This window comes from Salvelinus namaycush, chromosome 31, assembly GCF_016432855.1.
Source record: "Salvelinus namaycush isolate Seneca chromosome 31, SaNama_1.0, whole genome shotgun sequence".
Taxonomy (NCBI): domain Eukaryota; kingdom Metazoa; phylum Chordata; class Actinopteri; order Salmoniformes; family Salmonidae; genus Salvelinus; species Salvelinus namaycush.
In genome coordinates this window covers 47,320,562-47,344,038 of record NC_052337.1, presented here as the reverse complement: position 1 = coordinate 47,344,038, position 23,477 = coordinate 47,320,562, and the positions used below count along the sequence as shown (strand labels likewise).

At 41.8% G+C, this 23,477-nt stretch overlaps 1 protein-coding gene across 1 annotated transcript in view; it reads right to left on the bottom strand.

Annotated features, from left to right (window-relative positions):
- LOC120025827 (calmodulin-regulated spectrin-associated protein 1-B-like) overlaps positions 1–18,979 on the bottom strand; it is a 112,358-nt gene extending 93,379 nt beyond the window's left edge. Inside the window, exons 1-3 of the mRNA XM_038970518.1 lie at positions 18,862–18,979; positions 18,167–18,336; positions 11,632–11,894 (exon numbers count right to left, since the gene is read on the bottom strand). Of these exons, the coding sequence (XP_038826446.1) occupies positions 11,632–11,894; positions 18,167–18,335 (432 nt within the window). The 5' untranslated portion in view covers position 18,336; positions 18,862–18,979. The remainder of the gene's footprint in view (positions 1–11,631; positions 11,895–18,166; positions 18,337–18,861) is intronic.
- Positions 18,980–23,477: the final 4,498 nt, after the last annotated feature.

Sequence of the window (23,477 nt, the reverse complement as noted above, 5' to 3'; positions counted from 1 at the left end):
ATTAAACATGTTTTTCCACCTTGCTGGCTTTGGAATTCGAACTAGCAACCAAACAGTTACTGGCCCTTGACCTCTGCATTTAAGTACAGAAATAAAGAAATGTTAGAAACATAGCTAGCTAACTAGACGAACTTGGCTACATCAAATGTAAGGTAAACTCTAACGTTAGGTAGCTAACTGAATTTGCAACCATCCTTCTCAACTACACAAGTCTGACTAAAGCTGCGCCTGTCAGAAATCATTGAAAACCAGTACAGTAACACTAGCTAACTCAAAAATCACCATGCAAGCATTAGATAAGCTTACCAAATAGCTTGGTTAAATTAACCCAGATGGAGAATAAGTCAAAGCTAGCTATGATAACTTAGCTAGCCAGCTAACGTTAGCTAACGAGTGAAACAGTGTCCGAGACAGTCCAGAAGAAGTGTCAGACTTAGCTAGCTACCGTTACAGACACTGACATAGTTAGCTAGGTCAACAAATAATATACATTTTGTTATATTCCACGACAACACTTCAGTAAACTAGAATACTCGCGAGCATGGTCGCTAGCTTGCAAACGTTACCACATCTAGAGATATTAGCACAGGAAATGGCTAGCTAGCTAACGGTTGTGAGCTAACTAATGCACAAGCTAACATTAGCTAGCTACCTAATTATGATAGGACAACTTATTTAACCTGAATGACCATCAAATTCATAATTCACAACATTTGTTACTTACTGTTTCCACGGTTTTCAGTCAGCCAAAGCAACCTTAGTCTGTCAAAATAATGTTAGCCGTTTTCCACTCATCAGTCACATTATTCTGGTGTACTTCAACCCAGCAATTGGGTTATCCAAACAACCCAACATTTTTTTGAGTGTAATTTACATCTTAAAGCCATGCATGCAAGAAGCCTTGACCTGTCTGACCTCTGTTCTCAGTTTGATTGAAGGCCTAGACCTTTATTTTTGTAACTGATTGCTTCTAGAAAGAGAGAAGGAACAACATGATCAAGACGAGCTAGCTACTAGTTTTTATTTATTTAAGTCAGTTAAGAACAAATTCTTATTTACAATGACGGCCTACCGGTGAACAGTGGGTTAACTGCCTTGTTAATTGCCTTGTTCAGGAGCAGAACGAGAGATTTTTACCTTGTCAGCTCGGGGATCCGACCCAGGAACCTTTCGGGTTACTGGCCCAACGCTCTAACCACTAGGCTACCTGCAGCCCCAGTTTAAAGCAATGAAAGATCTAATTGTTACAAAGAATGAATGTATGGGCTACATTTATGAGAATTAATACATGCATTTACTTACCTTATCAATCTTGAAAACGATACACTCATTTACCACTCAAAAACAGTTACGAGTGAGTGCAACACAAACATATTTCCAGGGTGTTGATGCATCCTCCTCCCAATACAGCCTCTCCCAACACCATGGGTAGGACAAGGGTATCAATCTTCAAAAGTTAGGTTTTGCTTTGATGTCAAATCAACTCATATTGTTGCTAGCTAGCTGCCTTAGCTGTTGTGCTAGGTAACATGCTATTGAACTGTGATACTAGCATATTGAAATGCATATTGGTACCAAAAGACAGCAACGTATTCACCAAAAAATGTGTTTAGGCAAATCATTAGTTAGCTAGCTAACGGTAGCTACCTTGACATGAATTGTGCAAATATATAATAGCTAACATTAGCTAGCTAAGCGTTAGCCAGTCAATCAGATTTAAACTGGTATCAACAAAATGTGTTTCACTCTATCCCATAAAACATGACATTGCTAACTAGACATCATTTAGCTCATAACATGTTAAAGTGTAATAACTTAGACACTCACCGGACAACTTTGGTAGATACTGTAGCTAGCTAGATAGCTTGCTTTCCATTTTCCAACATCATCAACGGTTACCAGAAACTAGGGATGCACGATACATCGGTGAACATATCGGAATGTCTAGCTTAACACCGATGTCAAAGCTACCGTGCATACCTATATAACGCAGGTACATGACGTAATGACGCCACGTAAAATGATGCGCTACACGATGCAACACAGCATTCATAGCCTAGCCCACACAATGTCTGCTGTGTGGATCGAGAAGTCAACAAGTCGAACAGTTATTTGAAAGAGTAAGAAAATTTCAGCGAGACAACTCAAAGGCGAAATCCATTAAAACCAGTTATGGACAGGGGGCAGTGTTTCCACTTTGAACGAATTGCGTACCCAAACAGAATTTCCTCCTACTCTGCCCCAGAAGGTATAGAAAACACATGCATATTATTATTACTATTGTATAGAAAACACTCTGAAGTTTCTAAAACTGTTTGAATTATGTCTGTAAGTAGAACAGAACTCATTTGGCAGACAAAAACCTGAGAAGACTTCCACACAGGAAGTGAGAACTCGATTTTCAAAACAGTGCCAAATGATACCCATTCCAGTTATGGAAAAGCAAACACTTCCTAGGGCTTCCACTAGATGTCACCGTCTTTAGATTTTAGTCTTATGATTCTATTATAAAGGAGGGGCTCATAGGAGCTATTTTAGTGAGTGATTGTTATGAGTATTTCTGCAAAATCACCGGATGTTTTGGAATCAAAACATTACTGCACGTAACGCGCCAATGTAAACTGAGATTTGTTTTAATATATATATGCACATTATCAAACAAAACACACAATACATGTATAACATGATGTCCTATGACTGTCATCTGATGAAGATAATCGAAGGTTAGTGATTAATTTTAACTATATTTCTGCTTTTTCTAACTCCTATTGTTGGCTGAAAAAATGGCTGTGTGTGTTTTTGACTTGGCTCTGACCTAACATAATCATATGTTGTGCTTTCACTGTAAATCATTTTTGAAATCGGATACCATGGGTAGATTAACAAGATGTTTATCTTTCATTTGCTGTATTGGACTTGTTAATGTGTGAAAGTTAAATATTTCTAAAAAAATATTTTTGAATTTGGCGCGCTGCCTTTTCAGTGGAATGTTGTGGGTGTTCCGCTAGCGGAACCCTGGGGCTAGAAAGGTTATAGCCAAGATAATGGAATTCATTGCCCTTGACAATCAACCGTTCTCTGTCGTGGGTGATGTTGGCTTTCGCCGACTGATCGAGCACCGGTACACACTACCAAGTGCGCTATTTTTCAGATGTTGCCCTATCGGAGTTCCACAGTAATAATTTATGCTATTAGCTTCACGACATACATATTATGGAACGCCGTTTGGGTCTTTGCGAGTCAAAAAATATACAGTTGCACTGTCAAAGCTGAACAAAAAAGTCTACAAACAAGCAAACCCCGGACACAAACGATGTGTTTACAATACCTTGTTGGTAATAAAGCATAATTTGTTCTGGGGTATATAGCTTTAGCTTGGTACCTAGCTAGCACCAATACCACCAGCCTGAAAACAATGACCAGTAGAAACTGCAGTTTCTAGGAATCCTTGTGACTAAGTATTAGCTAGGTTGCCACTTGTTGTTCGCCTATGGAAATTGAATTTTAGTTCATGAAAATAAATAGCTAGCCAGCTACTTAGCCCTGTTGCCCAAAGCTAACGTTATAAGCAGCTGGCTAGTGATGCTCGACCGGACCGGGTTATGTGTTGTGAAGCTGGCCACAATAAGGATTAGGCACAATAATGGAATTTGCAGTTTGCCTTCAAAATAAAAATATTTAATTCACAGTGATGCAAATTAATACAAATAGTAGAATTATGCCTTACTTTTATTCTGAAGACTAACCGCAAAGTCCACTATTGTGGCTAAACCTTATTGTGGCTAGCTTCACATAGATGGGTCCGACCACCATTAATCAACTAAGAACTGTCTTATAAATTAGGGTTATTTTAGATGACACCTAGCTACAGTGGGGCAAAAAAGTATTTAGTCAGTCACCAATTGTGCAAGTTCTCCCACTTAAAAAGTTCAACTTCAACTATGACAGACAAAATGAGAAAAAAAAATCCAGAAAATCACATTGTAGGATTTTTAATGAATTTATTTGCAAATTATGGTGGAAAATAAGTATTTGGTCACCTACAAACAAGCAAGATTTCTGGCTCTCACAGACCTGTAACTTCTTCTTTAAGAGGCTCCTCTGTCCTCCACTCGTTACCTGTATTAATGGCACCTGTTTGAACTTGTTATCAGTATAAAAGACACCTGTCCACAACCTCAAACAGTCACACTCCAAACTCCACTATGGCCAAGACCAAAGAGCTGTCAAAGGACACCAGAAACAAAATTGTAGACCTGCACCAGGCTGGGAAGACTGAATCTGCAATAGGTAAGCAGCTTGGTTTGAAGAAATCAACTGTGGGAGCAATTATTAGGAAATGGAAGACATACAAGACCACTGATAATCTCCCTCGATCTGGGGCTCCACGCAAGATCTCACCCCGTGGGGTCAAAATGATCACAAGAACGGTGAGCAAAAATCCCAGAACCACACGGGGGGACCTAGTGAATGACCTGCAGAGAGCTGGGACCAAAGTAACAAAGCCTACCATCAGTAACACACTACGCCGCCAGGGACTCAAATCCTGCAGTGCCAGATGTGTCCCCCTGCTTAAGCCAGTACATGTCCAGGCCCGTCTGAAGTTTGCTAGAGAGCATTTGGATGATCCAGAAGAAGATTGGGAGAATGTCATATGGTCAGATGAAACCAAAATAGAACTTTTTGGTAAAAACTCAACTCGTCGTGTTTGGAGGACAAAGAATGCTGAGTTGCATCCAAAGAACACCATACCTACTGTGAAGCATGGGGGTGGAAACATCATGCTTTGGGGCTTTTTTTCTGCAAAGGGACCAGGACGACTGATCCGTGTAAAGGAAAGAATGAATGGGGCCATGTATCGTGAGATTTTGAGTGAAAACCTCCTTCCATCAGCAAGGGCATTGAAGATGAAACGTGGCTGGGTCTTTCAGCATGACAATGATCCCAAACACACCGCCCGGGAAATGAAGGAGTGGCTTCGTAAGAAGCATTTCAAGGTCCTGGAGTGGCCTAGCCAGTCTCCAGATCTCAACCCCATAGAAAATCTTTGGAGGGAGTTGAAAGTCCGTGTTGCCCAGCAACAGCCCCAAAACATCACTGCTCTAGAGGAGATCTGCATGGAGGAATGGGCCAAAATACCAGCAACAGTGTGTGAAAACCTTGTGAAGACTTACAGAAAACGTTTGACCTCTGTCATTGCCAAAAAAGGGTATATAACAAAGTATTGAGATAAACTTTATGTACATATGCTTTATCCCTTTACACTTGTGTGTATAAGGTAGTAGTTGTGGAATTGTTAGGTTAGATTACTTGTTGGTTATTACTGCATTGTCGGAACTAGAAGCACAAGCATTTCGCTACACTCGCATTAACATCTGCTAACCATGTGTATGTGACAAATAAAATTTGATTTGATTTGAACCTTTGTTATTGACCAAATACTTATTTTCCACCATCATTTGCAAATAAATTCATAAAAAATCCCACAATGTGATTTTCTGGATTTTTTTTCTCATTTTGTCTGTCATAGTTGAAGTGTACCTATGATGAAAATTACAGGCCTCTCTCATCTTTTTAAGTGGGAGAACTTGCACAATTGGTGGCTGACTAAATACTTTTTTGCCCCACTGTATATAGCTAATGAAACAGATTGTCGTTTTGCTATGTTTTTGGGCAAGAACATTGTTTGCATTCATGAGCTAGCTAGCTTTGTTTTATGACCAGCACTGTAGGTGCGCGAGACAACTTTACCAGCATCATAGTATACGTATCAATAAATCGGTGTGACACATGAAATACGAGTGAGTGTAATCAATGTATAATAACTACGTAAACAATTAATGAACGTGAACGTGTTAAATTATTATGTGACGTGCAGTCATATTCAGGTCCTGATTGGTCAACAAGCTTATTTGACACGCAAAGACCCAAACGGCGTTCCATAGAAATCCTGGTTGAGAATGAACAAATGAACATCGAAACAGCACAGCAAGTAAGTGAAAGAAATAGGTTTTGATTATGTTTTATTGGTAAGGGGGACATGAATGCCAACAAAATAACTTTTTGGTTGGTGTGTGTGTGTAACCTTTATTTAACTAGGCAAGTCAGTTAAGAACAAATTCTTATTTACAATGATGGCCCGGACGACGCTGGGTCAATTGTGCGCTGCCCTATGGGACTCCCAAGCACGGCCGGATGTGATACAGTCTAAATTCGAACCAGGGACTGTTGTTATACCTCTTGCACTGAGATGCAGTGCCTTAGACCGCTGCGTCCATGTGTGTGTGTTACCTATTTAACTGCACTAGAATGCCTAAAAGGCCGCAAACATTTTAATTATCGGTTTCGTTTTTTGGCAAGGACAATATCGGATATCGGTATCGGTCAAAAATGTAATATCGGTGCATCACTACCAGAAACGGCTTCTGGTAAACTGTTTGCCACGAGTGGCAATAAATGTTGCGGTCACAGGTTTGCCACAGATCAAATAGAATCTTGAGAGAATTGTCTGGCAGAAAAAAAAGTACTAAAAAAAGATACCTCCTTCCTCTATGTCAACAAAACGAAGGAGCTGATCGTGGACTTCAGGAAACAACCGAGAGAGCACCCCCCAATCCGCAGTGGAGAAAATGTATGAACTTGTATGTTTTCAGTGTTGCCCAATTGAGACCAAGGTCTCATTCCAAATGGTACCCTGAGTACAACAATTCTCACAACAGGAAGAACATTTACATTACAATTAAAACAAAAATACAAATAACCACAAGACAACCTCAACACCACAATTTCAACAAATAAAACACTACCATCAATCGAAACTGCAATTAATTCATTCAACGCCAGAGTCCTAAACTGCCCTAGCGGCACCAGGGAATCAAGACGCAAGGATTTTGTAGGTTATTCCAACAATGCGGGGCACTAAAATTAAAGGAGGATTCACCTAAATTGGTCGAGACCAGAGGGACCTCAATAGTTAACCAATCCTGTGAACGGGTTTGGTAGTGCATTATTTTATACGTTAGCAATGAAATTAGGCAAATTGGAAGCTTATGTAGTAGAGGTTTTAAACCTGCATTTAGTCTTGCCCGCATTAAGTAAACATTTTAAACCAACCAGGGCTTTCTGTAAGTTAACAATGTCAGATTGCAGCTCTAACATAGCCTGGTCAACCGTTAGGGCAACGGCATACACAAGTGTCATCTGCATACAGATGAATATTACAAGTTTTAACAAATAGACCAATATTATTTATATAAATATTAAAGAGAACTGGTCCAAGTACCGACCCCTGCGGTACACCTTTTGTAATATCCAGGAAACACCAGAGATCACACATTGAGTCCTGTCTGACAATTGTCAAACCACTTGCAAGAAGCCTAATCCAGGCCTATTTCAGTTAACCGTTGAATAAGAACGTGATGGTACAGTAAATGGTATTAAAGGCCTTGGAAAGGTCTATAAATAAGGTAGCACAATAATTTTTATGATCCAAGCAATTTAACAAATCTAAAATTAGCGGAGCATCTGAAGCTGTGCTATGTCCAGGTCTAAAACCGGATTGGTGCACATTAAAAATAGAGTGAGAAGTTAAAGTATTTAGCTGAAAGTTCTAAAACTTTGGAAAGGCAAAATCATTTGGAAATTGGACGGTAGTTATCTAAGGCATAAGGATCTCCTCCTTTATGTAAGGGGAGGACATTGGCTGCTTTCCAGATCGTAGGGATAACACCAGAAACAATTGGTTCTGCAATAAGTGGGGCAGAGAGCTGCAGTATGAAGGGAACAACCGAATCAGTCCCTATGTTGTGGTTTTTTAACATCAATCCTTAGCAAAGTACTTAGTACATCATAGACATCAAAGGGTTGAAATTAAAATAAAGTATGTCAGTCTGTTAATGCATCATTCTCTACAATCTGTTCTGAGGTGACTAAAGGACTAAAGGATTTTTCAATTTTCAGAGATGATCCTTCTAAACAGGTGGCCAGCTGAAGCAAAATGGTTATTAAAACTTCTTAAGGCTAGCGGGCAGTATTTGACGTACAGATGAAAAACGTGCCCAGAGTAAACTGCCTGCTACTCAGGCCCAGAAGCTAGGATATGCATATAATAGATTTGGATAGAAAACACTCTAGAGTTTCTAATACTGTTAAAATTATGTCTGTGAGTATAACAGAACTTATTTGGCAGGCGAAACCCAGAGGACAAACCATCCAGGATTTTTTTGTTGTTGAGGTGACAGTGTTTTCAATGGGTTTTCTATGTGTATCTAGATTTATACGGCACTTGCTTGCAGTTCCTATCGCTTCCACTGGATGTCAACAGTCTTTAGAAATTGGTTGATGTTTTTCTTTAGAGAAATTAAGTACGGCAGTTCAGAACGAGGGTCCAGCCTAGTGCACTCTAATGTTTTGATAGGCGCTCCAGGTCATGCGCTTCACGTTGTTTTTATCCGGTATTGAACACCGTTTATCCCGTCTTAAATTGTATTGATTATTTCCAATAAAAAATACCTAAAGTTGTGTTAGGAAAGTTGTTTCAAATGTTTGGACAGCGTTTACAGGTAACTTATTAGATATTTTGTAGTCATGCTGGGCAAGTTGGAACCGGTGTTTATCTGAATCAAACGCGCCAAATAAATTGACATTTTGGAGATATAACGACGGAATTAATCGAACAAAAGGACCATTTCTGATGTTTATGGGACATATTGGAGTGCCAACAGAAGTTCGTCAAAGGTAAGGCATGAATTAATGGTTATTTCTGTCTTTTGTGTTGAGCCTGGCGTGTTGAAATCTGATTTTCATGTGTTGGTATGCTGGGCGCTGTCCTAAGATAATCGCATGGTTTGCTTTCTCCGTAAAGCATTTTTGAAATCTGACACGGTGGCTAGATTAATGAGAAGTTAAGCTTTAATTTAATATTTTTTATTTTATTTGGCGCTCTGCCATTTCACCGGATGTTGTCAAATCGATCCTGTTAACGGGAGTTGAGCTCAAAGAAGTTAACCTCTTAACGCTAGGGGTCAGATTTTATTTTATTAAATAACGTTCCAAAGGTAAACAAACTATTTCTCAGGTCCAGATCGTAGAATATGCATATAATTTACATATTAGGATAGAAATCACTCCAAAGTTTCCAAAAACTGTCAAAATATTGTCTGTGAGTATAACAAAACTGATTCTGCAGGCAAAAACCTGAGGAAATCTAACCCGGAAGTGATTTTTTTTATCTGTGTTTCCTGGCCCATCTTTCTTCCATTTAAAGGGGTATCAACCAGATTCATTTTCCAATGGCTTCCTCAGGCTGTGACCAGGCTTTAGACATAGTTTCAGGCTTTTATTTTTAGCCGGATAAAAGGTGCCCATTTCAAACGGCCTCTTACTCAATTCTTGCTCGTACAATATGCATATTATTATTACTATTGGATAGAAAACACTCTCTAGTTTCTAAAACCGTTTGAATTATATCTGTGAGTAAAACAGAACTCATTTTGCAGCAAACTTCCTGACAGGAAGTGGAAAATCTGAAATCGATGCTCTGTTCTAGGGCCTGCCTATAAATGTCCTTGATATATATCAGTATACATGCACTTCATACGTCTTCCACTAGATGTCGACAGGCAGTGAGAGAAGAAATGGAGTGAATAACTTGATCTGGTGTCGAACAAAAGCTCTTTGTATGACGTGTCACCAGTTTCCTGTTTTCTGGAGAGCGCGTGAAGGGACCTGGATTTGCCTTCTGATAAGCTGTCGTTATGGACGACTAATATCTCCGGCTTTGATTTTATTTGATACATGTGACAATATCATCGTAAAGTATGTTTTTTCAATATAGTTTTATTAGATTATTGAAATTTTTTCGGGACGTTAGGCGTGTTGCGTTGTCTGCGTTTGTTCACGAAGGAGAGCTTAGCGCCACTTTGCTAGCTTTCCGTGCTAATTGACTGGAGAAGAGGACATTCTAAATCCAAACAACGATTGTTCTGGACAAAGGACCCCTTGTACAACATTCTGATGGAAGATCAGCAAAAGTAGGACCCATTTTATGATGCTATTTCATATATCTGTCGAACATGTGAAATAGTCGTTTGCGGCCAGGTTTTGGGCACGCTCTCGCCATAACGTAAACTGCATATCGTAATGAAGTTATTTTTAGAATTCTAACACGGCGATTGCATTAAGAACTAGTGTATCTATCATTTCCTATACAACATGTATTTTTTAGTTATGTTTATGAATAGTTATTTGGTCAGAATATGTGAGTGCCAGAAAAATATCCGGACGTTGTGGGAAAAAGATGCTACGTTAGCACAATGTATAACCACTGATTTCAGCTCTAAATATGCACATTTTCGAACAAAACATAAGTGTATGTATAACCTGATGTTATAGGACTGTCATCTGATGAAGCTTATCAAGGTTAGTCAAAAATTATATATCTTTTGCTGGTTTGTTACGATCGCTAACTTTTGCTGCTGGGGAATGGCTTGTGTTTCTGGCTATTGTGGTAAGCTAATATAATGCTATATTGTGTTTTCGCTGTAAAACACTTAAGAAATCGGAAATATTGGCTGGAATCACAAGATGCCTGTCTTTCATTTGCTGTACACCATGTATTTTTCAGAAATGTTTTATGATGAGTATTTAGGTATTTGACGTTGGTGTCTGTAATTACTCTGGCTGCTTCGGTGCCATTTCTGACGGTAGCTGTGATGGTAGCTGCAATGTAAAACTGATTTATAGCTCAAATATGCACATTTTTCGAACAAAACATAGATTTATTGAATAACATGTTATAAGACTGTCATCTGATGAAGTTGTTTCTTGGTTAGTTTGGTTGGTTCTTGGTTAGTTAGGTTGGTTTTGTGCATGCTACCTGTGCTGTGAAAAATTTCTGTCCTTTTTTGTATTTGGTGGTGAGCTAACATAAATATACGTGGTGTTTTCGCTGTAAAACATTTTAAAAATCGGACATGTTGGCTGGATTCACAAGATGTTTATCTTTCAAATGCTGTATTGGACTTGTTAATGTGTGAAAGTTAAATATTTCTAAAAAATATATTTTGAATTTCGCGCCCTGCACTTGAAGTGGCTGAAGTTAAGAGGTAACTTTTGGCATTTCATTTTCCCGTTGTACCGAAACCGAACCATGACTCAAAAAACGCAATACGTACCAAACCTGGGTTACACCCCTAAAGTATAGTAGAACAAAAACACACGTACACGATGTGTTACAATTCTTACTAACACACACAGTGCTGGTGGCTGTGCTGCTAATTTGGCCAGAAGCAGGGTCAAGGCAGATAGATGGCCTTCCTGTCCCAATTGTTCCCCTACTGCTGACAGGATTTACAATACTGTCACTGTAGCACCACATTTACTGTTGTAAAAACCACCAGGCATAGCTGCTGCGTTCTTGATATTCCCTATTTGGTATACAAACCAACATTTTATTAGGGTTACTTCATTTGAATCAATAAAACTGTGGGGGAGATAAATGAAACAACTCCAAAAGCCAGACCCAAATATGGATGCAGACATACCCTCCCACACCAAGCTTTCCCAGTCCTTAACTTCAAACCCATAATCGCCAACTACAACTCTCTATCCAGCCCAGTACGTTCTACTCACCATCTTGATGGGGCTACAGTCCAGGTCACCGTCGGAGACTGGGTTGTTGTCGCTCTCCAGGACGTAGATGCCTTTCCGGGAGAGGGCCTGGATGACAGACAGGTGGGACTGCAGCGCTGAGGCCTGCTCGCCCTTCAGGATGAGGCCGCAGACACGGCAGTACAGCTCCCCGGACAGCAGCAGTCTGATGACGGGCGGCTTGATGTGCTCCTGCTCATACTGGTCCGTGTAGAAGGGGTCACATAGATCTTCTGGGATGTGGTCTGGAGGAGGGAGGGATGCAGAGAGAGCGATGCAGAGGGAGGTGGAGAGAGAGAAAAAGAGATACAGTTAAATTAAAATTAATTACTTAAAAATCATACAATGTGATTTTCTAGATTTTTGTTTTAGATTCCGTCTCTCACAGTTGAAGTGTACCTATGATAAAAATTACAGACCTATACATGCTTTGTAAGTAGGAAAACCTGCAAAATCGGCAGTGTATCAAATACTTGTTCTCCCCACTGTATATCTTTATATATATCTTTTTTAATATTTTTTCTTCTCACATATTTTTTATATTTTTCTTAACCCCAACTTTAACATACTCTCCTGCAACCCGCCTCACCCAATGTCGTATGGATCTGCTATTTTCTTTACTTTAGAACCGGAACCCCCAACAGAAGCTAGCCAGCTAACTAGCTACTAGCTAGTAGTCAGCTAGCCGCTGCTAGCGGTCATCAGCTAACCTTTATCCCAGGCAACTCCTGCCAATCTGCTCAGCACGATTCAACCCAGAGCTTATTGGACTTCTTTTTCTCCATATCAAATCAAATTTTATTGGTCACATACATTAACATCTGCTAACCATGTGTGAGTGTAGCGAAATGCTTGTGCTTCTAGTTCCGACCATGCAGTAATATCTAACAAGTAATCTAACAATTTCACAACAACAAAGGAATGAATAACAATATGTACATATAAATATATGGATGAGCGATGGCCGAACGGCATCTGCAAAATGCAGTAGATGGTAGAGAGTACAGTATATACATATGAGATGAGTAATGTAGGGTATGTAAACATTATATAAAGTGGCATTGTTTAAAGTGACTAGTGATACATTTACCACATCCAATTTTTATTTATTAGTGGCTAGAGATTCGAGTCAGTAGTTGGCAGGAGCCACTCAATGTTAGTGATGGCTGTTTAACAGTCTGATGGCCTTGAGATTAGAGGTTGACCGATTAATCAAAATGGCCGATTAATTAGGGCCGATTTCAAGTTTTCATAACAATCGGAAATTGGTAATTTTGGACACCGATTTGGCCTTTTTTTCTTTTTTTTAACACCTTTTTTAATCCTTTATTTAACTAGGCAAGTCAGTTAAGAACACATTCTTAATTTCAATGACGGCCTAGGAACGGTGGGTTAACTGCCTTGTTCAGGGGCAGAATGACAGATTTTTACCATGTCAGCTCGGGGATTCAATCTTGCAACCTTACAGTGAACTAGTCCAACGCTCTAAATACCTGATTACATTGCACTCCACGAGTAGCCTGCCTGTTACGCGAATGCAGTAAGAAGCCAAGGTAGCATTAAACTTATCTTATAAAAAACAATCAATCAATCATAATCACTAGTTAACTACACATGGCTGATGATATTACTAGTTTATCTAGCGTTTCATATAATCGATGCAGTTCGTATTCGCGAAAAAGGACTGTCTTGCGCCAATGTGTACCTAACCATAAACATCAATGCCTTTCTTAAAATCAATACACAGATGTATATATTTTTAAACCTGCATATTTTGCTAAAAGAAATCCAGATTAGCAGGCAAAATTAACCAGGTGAAATTGTTTCACTTCTCTTGCGTTCAGTGCACGCAGAGTCAGGGTATATGCAACAGTTTGGGCCGCCTAATTTGCCAGAATTTTACGTAATTATGACATAACATTGAAGGTTGTGCAATGTAACAGGAATATTTAGACTTATGGATGCCACCCGTTAGATAAAATACGGAACGGTTCCGTATTTCACTGAAAGAATAAACGTCTTGTTTTCGAGATGATAGTTTCCGGATTCAACCATATTAATGACCTAAGGCTCGTATTTCTGTGTGTTATGTTATAATTAAGTCTATGATTTGATAGAGCAGTCTGACTGAGCGATGGTAGGCACCAGCAGGCTTGTAAGCATTCATTCAAACAGCACTTTCGTGCGTTTTGCCAGCAGCTCGTCGCTGTGCCATAAGTCTAAATATTCCTGTTACATTGCACAACCTTCAATGTTATGTCATATTACGTAAAATTCTGGCAAATTAGTTCGCAATGAGCCAGGCGGCCCAAACTGTTGCATATACCCTGACTCTGCGTGCAATGAACGCAAGAGAAGTGACACAATTTCACCTGGTTAATATTGCCTGCTAACCTGGATTTCTTTTAGCTAAATATGCAGGTTCAAAAATATATACTTCTGTGTATTGATTTTAAGAAAGGCATTGATGTTTATGGTTAGGTACACGTTGGAGCAATGACAGTCCTTTTTCACGAATGCGGTACTGCATCGATTATATGCAATGCAGGACACGCTAGATAAACTAGTAATATCATCAACCATGTGTAGTTATAACTAGTAATTATGATTGATTGATTGTTTTTTATAAGATATATTTAATGCTAGCTAGCAACTTACCTTGGCTTCTTACTGCATTTGCGTAACAGGCAGGCTCCTCGTGAGGCAGGTGGTTAGAGCGTTGGACTAGTTAACCGTAAGGTTGCAAGATTGAATCTCTGAGCTGACAAGGTAAAAATCTGTTGTTCTGCCCCTGAACAAGGCAGTTAACCCACTGTTCCTAGGCCGTCATTGAAAATAAGAATGTGTTCTTAACTGACTTGCCTAGCTAAATAAAGGTGTAAAAAAATATTATTATAATAATAATAATAAAAATAAAAAAAATAGGCAAAATCGGCGTCCAAAATTACCGATTTCCGATTGTTATGAAAACTTGAAATCGGCCATTCCGATTAATCGGTCGACCCCTAGTTTGAACCAGTGGTCTGGCAGAAAGCCTTTAGTTTAGTCACGCGCGCAGCTGTGAGCACGAGCTCCGTTCCCTTTCATTTCTAAAGACAAAGGAATTGTCCGGTTGGAATATTATTGAAGATTTATGATAAAAACATCCTAAAGATTGATTCTATACATCGTTTGAAATGTTTCTACAAACTGTAATGGAACTTTTTGGACCTTTCGTCTGGACATAGTGCCCGCGCCCTGTGCATTTGGATTACTGGACTAAACGCGCAAACAAAAAGGAGGTATTTGGACATAAAGATGAACTTTATCGAACAAAACGAACATTTATTGTCTAACATGGAGACCTGGGAGTGCCATCAGATGATCATCACAGGTAAGTGATTAATTTTAACGCTATTTCTGACTTTTGTGACATCTCTCCTTCTTTGGAAAATGGCTGTATGGTTTTCTGTGGCTAGGCGCTGACTTAACATAATCGCCTGGTGTGCTTTTGCCGTAAAGCCTTTTTGAAATCAGACACTGTGGCTGGATTAACAATAAGTTTGTTTAAAATGGTGTATAATACTTGTATGTTTGAGGAATTTTAATTATGAGATTTCTGTTGTTTGAATTTGGAGCCCTGCACTTTCACTGGATGTTGGTCAGGTGGGATGCTACCATCCCACTGGTGCCAGACAGGTTAACTAACCTCCAGACGAGCTTCAACGCCATTCACCTCTCCTTCCGTGGCCTCCAACTGCTCTTAAATGCAAGTAAAACTAAATGCATGCTCTTCAACCGATCGCTACCAGCACCTGCCCACCCATCCAGCATCACTACTCTGGACAGTTCTGACTTAGAATATATGGACAACTACAAATACCTAGGTGTCTGGTTAGACTGTAAACTCTCCTTCCAGACTCACATTAAGTATCTCCAATCCAAAATCGGCTTCCTATTTCGCAACAAAGCATCCTTCACTCATGCTGCCAAACATACCCTCGTAAAACTGACTATCCTACATATCCTTGACTTCGGCGATGTAATTTACAAAATAGCCTCCAACACTCTACTCAGCAAATTGGATGCAGTCTATCACAGTGCCATTCGTTTTGTCACCAAAGCCCCATATACTACCCACAACTGCGACCTGTATGCTCTCGTTGGCTGGCCCTCACTTCATATTCGTCGCCAAACCCACTGGCTCCAGGTCATCTATAAGTATTTTCTAGGTAAAGCCCCGCCTTATCTCAGCTCACTGGTCACCATAGCAGCATCCACCCGTAGCACACGCTCCAGCAGGTATATTTCACTGGTCACCCCCAAAGCCAATACCTCCTTTGGCCGCCTTTCCTTCCAGTTCTCTGCTGCCAATGACTGGAACGAATTGCAAAAATCACTGAAGCTGGAGACTCATATCTCCCTCACTAACTTTAAGCACCAGCTGTCAGAGCAGCTCACAGATCACTGCACCTGTAAATAGCCCATCTGTAAATAGCCAATCCAACTACCTCATCCCCATACTGTTATTCATTTATTTTGCTCCTTTGCATCCCAGTATCTCTACTTGCACATTCATCTTCTGCACATCTATCACTCCAGTGTTTAATTGTAATTATTTTGCTACTATGACCTATTTTTGCCTTACCTCCCTTATCTTACCTCATTTGCACACACTGTATAGACTTTTTTCTATTGTGTAATTGACTGTATGTTTGTTTATTCCATGTATAACTGTGTTTGTGTCGCACTGCTTTGCTTTATCTTGGCCAGGTCGCAGTTGTAAATGAGCACTTGTTCTCAACTAGCCTACCTGGTTAAATAAAGGTGAAATAAATAAAAAATAAAATACATAAATGCAAACAAAATTGGTCAGTTTGGTGTGTAACCTTTATTTAATTAGCCAAGTCAGTTAAGAACAAATTCTTATTTACAATGACGGCCTACCCCGGACGATGCTGGGCCCCATGGACCTCCCAATCACGGCCGGATGTGTGACAGCCTGGATTCGAACGAGGGACTGTAGTGACACCTCTTGCACTGAGATGCAGTGCCTTAGACCGCTGCGCCCATGTGTGTGTGTGGTACCTATTTAACTGTACTAGAATGCTTAAAAGGCATTCTAAAATGTTAAATATCGGTTATTCAGTTTTTTTGGCAAGGAAAATATCAGATATCGACGCATCACTAATCCTGAGCATCCAAAACATGCTCAATGGGTGAGTATGCAGGCCATGTAAGAACTGGGACATTTTCAGCATTCAGGTATTGTGTACAGATCCTTGCGACATAGGGCCATGCATTGTCATGCTGAAACATGAGATGATGGCGGCGGATGAATGGCACGACAATGGTCCTCAGGATCTCATCACGGTATCTGTGTGCATTCAAATCGCCATCAATAAAATGCAATTGTGTTTGTTGTCCGTAGCTTATGACTGCCCATACCAAAACCCCACCATGGGGTACTCTGTTCACAACGCCATACATGCTATCTTCCAAGTACAGTTGAAACTGGGATAAGTCCTAGAAGAGCACACTTCTGCAGCGTGCTCACTTAAGTCGGTTGACGCCATACTGCAGTCAGGTCAAGACAAGACAATGAGCACGCAGATGAGCTTCCTTGAGATGGTTTGACAGTTTGTGCAGACATTATTCGCTTTTGCAAATCATGTTTCATTAGCTGTCCGGGTGGCTGGTCTCAGATGATCCCGTAAGAAGCCAGATGTGCGGGTCCTGGGCTGGCGTGTTTACACCTGGTCTGCAGTTGTGATGTAGGTTGGACGTACTGGCAAATTTTCAAAAACAATATTGGAGGTAGCTTATGGTAGAGAATTGAACATTAAATAATCTGGCAACAGCTCTGGTGGACATTCCTGCAGTCAGCATGCCAAGTGCACACTCCCTCATAACTTGAGACATCTGTAGCATTGTTTTGTGTGACAAAACTGCACATTTTAGAGTGGCCTTTCCCCCATCACAAAGTGCACCTGTGTAATGATTATGCTGTTTAACCAGCTTCTTGATATGCCACACCTGTCAGGTGGTTGGATTATCTTGGCAAAGGAGAAATGCACACTAACAGGGATGTCAACAAATTTGTATACAAAATTAGAGTGAAATAAGCTTTTTGTGCATATGGAACATTTCTGGGGTCTTTTATTTCAGCTCATGAAACATGGGACCAACACTTTACATGTTGCGTTCATATTTTTGTTCAGTGTACAACTCTACCACTGTTTACACCACAGGAATATGGTGCTGTTTGGACAAAAGTTGGATTCAAATATTGACAGAGGGACACATTTCACTTTGTCTGGTAAATTGGACTGCCTAGAGATTATACATATGCTTTTATTGACAAGAAGTCGGCTATACTGTGGCATGGTTATTTTCCGTTTCCATCTACCAAAACGAAGTACAATTCAGGGAGTCCAAGCAATAGAAAGACTCCCGATGTGTCCCAAAGCTAACAGTAGCGTTTCAATATTCAAAAACACAAAAGATTGCGAGCACCTGCCCAAGAGAAAACACATACCTATACCGTAAGCTTTGGCTAACAGCCAGCGGAGATTTGCATCTATTTTCGCTCTAGCGGAGTCATAGAGCTCCAGTGGCACGATCGCCATTGCGTCTCCTTCACCTGCATGAGCCGAATCAGCTTTTCCCTTGGTACTGTTCCCGCCAGCACACACGTCTAAATCCATCCTGCACCAGACAAACCACAGACTAGTTAGAAAGAACAATGACATTTACCAATGTCAACTGTATGCACTAGCTAATTTGCTAGCAAAGGAACTGCATTCTAATGTACGGTATAAATACACTCACAGACAGTAACGCTAGCTAACGTTAGATAGTTAATGTGCTAGTATAACAAAATAAATGCATCGTGGCACATGTATGAAACGCCCACCTCTGGAAAAACAAGATTATAGCGGATGGTCAACCACCAAACGTAACTAACCATAGTCTCGATTCATAATTCTTGAAAAATAAAATAACGACACACAAATAGCACGTTAATTGATTAAATTCGCTTATCAGAGTTAGTTGATTAGCCAGCTAGTTATAGCTACCAGCCAGGCTGTGTATGAATGAGCTTCGTTAGTTTTCTAGTCTAGCAGCAACGCTAAGCCTATTTGAGGTGACACGGCTAACCTTAGCCAAATTAGTTAGCTATCAAATACAGTCATTGTACTGCTGATTAATTTTAAAGCAATAAAATATTACTTTTAAATGAGCACGAGATCCACAATCCAGCTTTGACGAATAGTGACGTATCCTTAAAATATAAAGAACAAAAAAACATCGTTTTCACCACAGCTAAAGTTACCGTTTGGTCCTCCCCACCAACTGACCAGCAAAACAATATGATGTGCAGTTCTTCTTCGATGAGGTTTAACGGCTGGCATCCAATAAATGTTGCATTACCGCCACCTACTACCCTGGAGTATAACTCCCTTATACATTGCAAAAAAAAAAAAAATTCAAATGAAATAAATCAACAAATACCCTACCATCTAACTCTAAACTTGTAAAAAAAAAGAAAAAGAAAAAAAACACCCTGCCACCACAACCTTTCTGCGACTTACGTTCCATCCCTGCAGTACAGTACTTACATTTACATTACATTACATTTAAGTCATTTAGCAGACGCTCTTATCCAGAGCGACTTACAAATTGGTGCATTCACCTTATGATATCCAGTGGAACAACCACTTTACAATAGTGCATCTAAATCTTTTAAGGGGGGGGGGGGGGGGGGGGGGGGTTAGAAGGATTACTTTATCCTATCCTAGGTATTCCTTAAAGAGGTGGGGTTTCAGGTGTCTCCGGAAGGTGGTGATTGACTCCGCTGACCTGGCGTCGTGAGGGAGTTTGTTCCACCATTGGGGTGCCAGAGCAACGAACAGTTTTGACTGGGCTGAGCGGGAACTGTACTTCCTCAGAGGTAGGGAGGCGAGCAGGCCAGAGGTGGATGAACGCAGTGCCCTTGTTTGGGTGTAGGGCCTGATCAGAGCCTGAAGGTACGGAGGTGCCGTTCCCCTCACAGCTCCGTAGGCAAACACCATGGTCTTGTAGCGGATGCGAGCTTCAACTGGAAGCCAGTGGAGAGAGCGGAGGAGCGGGGTGACGTGAGAGAACTTGGGAAGGTTGAACACCAGACGGGCTGCGGCGTTCTGGATGAGTTGTAGGGGTTTAATGGCACAGGCAGGGAGCCCAGCCAACAGCGAGTTGCAGTAATCCAGACGGGAGATGACAAGTGCCTGGATTAGGACCTGCGCCGCTTCCTGTGTGAGGCAGGGTCGTACTCTGCGAATGTTGTAGAGCATGAACCTACAGGAACGGGTCACCGCCTTGATGTTAGTTGAGAACGACAGGGTGTTGTCCAGGATCACGCCAAGGTTCTTAGCACTCTGGGAGGAGGACACAATGGAGTTGTCAACCGTGATGGCGAGATCATGGAACGGGCAGTCCTTCCCCGGGAGGAAGAGCAGCTCCGTCTTGCCGAGGTTCAGCTTGAGGTGGTGATCCACACTGATATGTCTGCCAGACATGCAGAGATGCGATTCGCCACCTGGTTATCAGAAGGGGGAAAGGAGAAGATTAATTGTGTGTCGTCTGCATAGCAATGATAGGAGAGACCATGTGAGGATATGACAGAGCCAAGTGACTTGGTGTATAGCGAGAATAGGAGAGGGCCTAGAACAGAGCCCTGGGGGACACCAGTGGTGAGAGCACGTGGTGCGGAGACAGATTCTCGCCACGCCACCTGGTAGGAGCGACCTGTCAGGTAGGACGCAATCCAAGCGTGGGCCGCGCCGGAGATGCCCAACTCGGAGAGGGTGGAGAGGAGGATCTGATGGTTCACAGTATCAAAGGCAGCCGATAGGTCTAGAAGGATGAGAGCAGAGGAGAGAGAGTTAGCTTTAGCAGTGCGGAGCGCCTCCGTGACACAGAGAAGAGCAGTCTCAGTTGAATGACTAGTCTTGAAACCTGACTGATTTGGATCAAGAAGGTCATTCTGAGAGAGATAGCAGGAGAGCTGGCCAAGGACGGCACGTTCAAGAGTTTTGGAGAGAAAAGAAAGAAGGGATACTGGTCTGTAGTTGTTGACATCGGAGGGATCGAGTGTAGGTTTTTTCAGAAGGGGTGCAACTCTCGCTCTCTTGAAGACGGAAGGGACGTAGCCAGCGGTCAAGGATGAGTTTATGAGCGAGGTGAGGTAAGGGAGGAGGTCTCCGGAAATGGTCTGGAGAAGAGAGGAGGGGATAGGGTCAGCGGGCAGGTTGTTGGGCGGCCGGCCGTCACAAGACGCGAGATTTCATCTGGAGAGAGAGGGGAGAAAGAGGTCAAAGCACAGGGTAAAATAAAATACGACAATATAAAAGTGAAATGATCAAACGGTGAAATATGGTGATGTGATGATGGCTGTGTTTAGAGATGTAAAAGGCCGCTAAGCCAGATGGGAGTGTGAGCAGTGTGAGCAGAACCAGCGGTGTCGTTTGACTTAGCAAACGAGGATCAGATGTCGTCGACCTTCTTTTCAAAATGGTTGACGAAGTCATCCGCAGAGAGGGAGGAGGGGGGCGGGGGAGGAGGAGGAGGATTCAGGAGGGAGGAGAAGGTGGCAAAGAGCTTCCTAGGGTTAGAGGCAGATGCTTGGAATTTAGAGTGGTAGGAAGTGGCTTTAGCAGCAGAGACAGAAGAGGAAAATGTAGAGAGGAGGGAGTGAAAGGATGCCAGGTCCACAGGGAGGCGAGTTTTCCTCCATTTCCGCTCGGCTGCCCGCAGCCCTGTTCTGTGAGCTCGCAATGAGTCGTCGAGCCACGGAGCAGGAGGGGAGGACCGAGCCGGCCTGGAGGATAGGGGACATAGAGAGTCAAAGGATGCAGAAAGGGAGGAGAGGAGGGTTGAGGAGGCAGAATCAGGAGATAGGTTGGAGAAGGTTTGAGCAGAGGGAAGAGATGATAGGATGGAAGAGGAGAGAGTAGCGGGGGAGAGAGAGCGAAGGTTGGGACGGCGCGATACCATCCGAGTAGGGGCAGAGTGGGAAGTGTTGGATGAGATCGAGAGGGAAAAGGATACAAGGTAGTGGTCGGAGACTTGGAGGGGAGTTGCAATGAGATTAGTGGAAGAACAGCATCTAGTAAAGATGAGGTCAAGCGTATTGCCTGCCTTGTGAGTAGGGGGGGTGAGAGGGTGAGGTCAAAAGAGGAGAGGAGTGGAAAGAAGGAGGCAGAGAGGAATGATTCAAAGGTAGACGTGGGGAGGTTAAAGTCACCCAGAACTGTGAGAGGTGAGCCATCCTCAGGAAAGGAACTTATCAAGGCGTCAAGCTCATTGATGAACTCTCCAAGGGAACCTGGAGGGCGATAAATGATAAGGATGTTAAGCTTGAAAGGGCTGGTAACTGTGACAGCATGGAATTCAAAGGAGGCGATAGACAGATGGGTCAGGGGAGAAAGAGAGAATGTCCACTTGGGAGAGATGAGGATCCCAGTGCCACCACCCCGCTGACCAGAAGCTCTCGGGGTGTGCGAGAACACGTGGGCAGACGAGGAGAGAGCAGTAGGAGTAGCAGTGTTATCTGTGGTAATCCATGTTTCCGTCAGTGCCAAGAAGTCGAGGGACTGGAGGGAAGCATAGGCTGAGATGAACTCTGCCTTGTTGGCCGCAGATCGGCAGTTCCAGAGGCTGCCGGAGACCTGGAACTCCACGTGGGTCGTGCGCGCTGGGACCACCAGGTTAGAGTGGCAGCGGCCACGCGGTGTGAAGCGTTTGTATGGTCTGTGCAGAGAGGAGAGAACAGGGATAGACAGACACATAGTTGACAGGCTACAGAAGAGGCTACGCTAATGCAAAGGAGATTGGAATGACAAGTGGACTACACGTCTCGAATGTTCAGAAAGTTAAGCTTACGTTGCAAAAATCTTATTGACTAAAATGATTAAAATGATACAGTACTGCTGGCTGGTGAAGTAGGCTAGCTAGCAGTGGCTGCGTTGTTGACTTTGTTTGAAAGTGTAGCTGGCTAGGTAACCTCGATAACTGGCTAGGTAACCTCGATAACCTCGATAATTACTCTAAACTACACAATTATCTTAGATACAAAGACAGCAAAGACAACTATGTAGCTAGCTAACACTACACTAATCAAATCGTTCCGTTGTAATGTATTATTAGTTTCTACAGTGCTGCTAGTCGGTAGAAGTTGACTAGCTAGCTAGCAGTTGTTGACTTAGTAGGAGAACGGTGGCGCGGCGCGGCGGACGAAAATAGCTGGCTAGCTAACCGCGATAATTACTCTAAACTACACAATTATCTTAGATACAAAGACAGCAAAGACAACTATGTAGCTAGCTAACACTACACTAATCAAATCGTTCCGTTGTAATGTATTAGTTCTACAGTGCTGCTAGTCGGTAGAAGTTGACTAGCTAGCTAGCAGTTGTTGGCTAGGTAGGAGAACGGTGGCGCGGCGCGGCGGGCGAAAATAGCTGGCTAGCTAACCTCGATAATTACTCTAAACTACACAATTATCTTAGATACAAAGACAGCAAAGACAACTATGTAGCTAGCTAACACTACACTAATCAAGTCGTTCCGTTGTAATGTAATAGTTTCTACAGTGCTGCTATTCGGTAGAAGTTGGCTAGCTGGCTAGCTAGCAGTGTTGACTACGTTAGAAGGACGAAAATAGCTGGCTAGCTAACCACGATAATTACTCTAAACTACACAATTATCTTTGATACAAAGACGGCTATGTAGCTAGCTAAGAAAAATTGCTCAGATCAAACAAATCAAACCGTTGTACTGTAATGAAATGTAATGAAATGTAATAT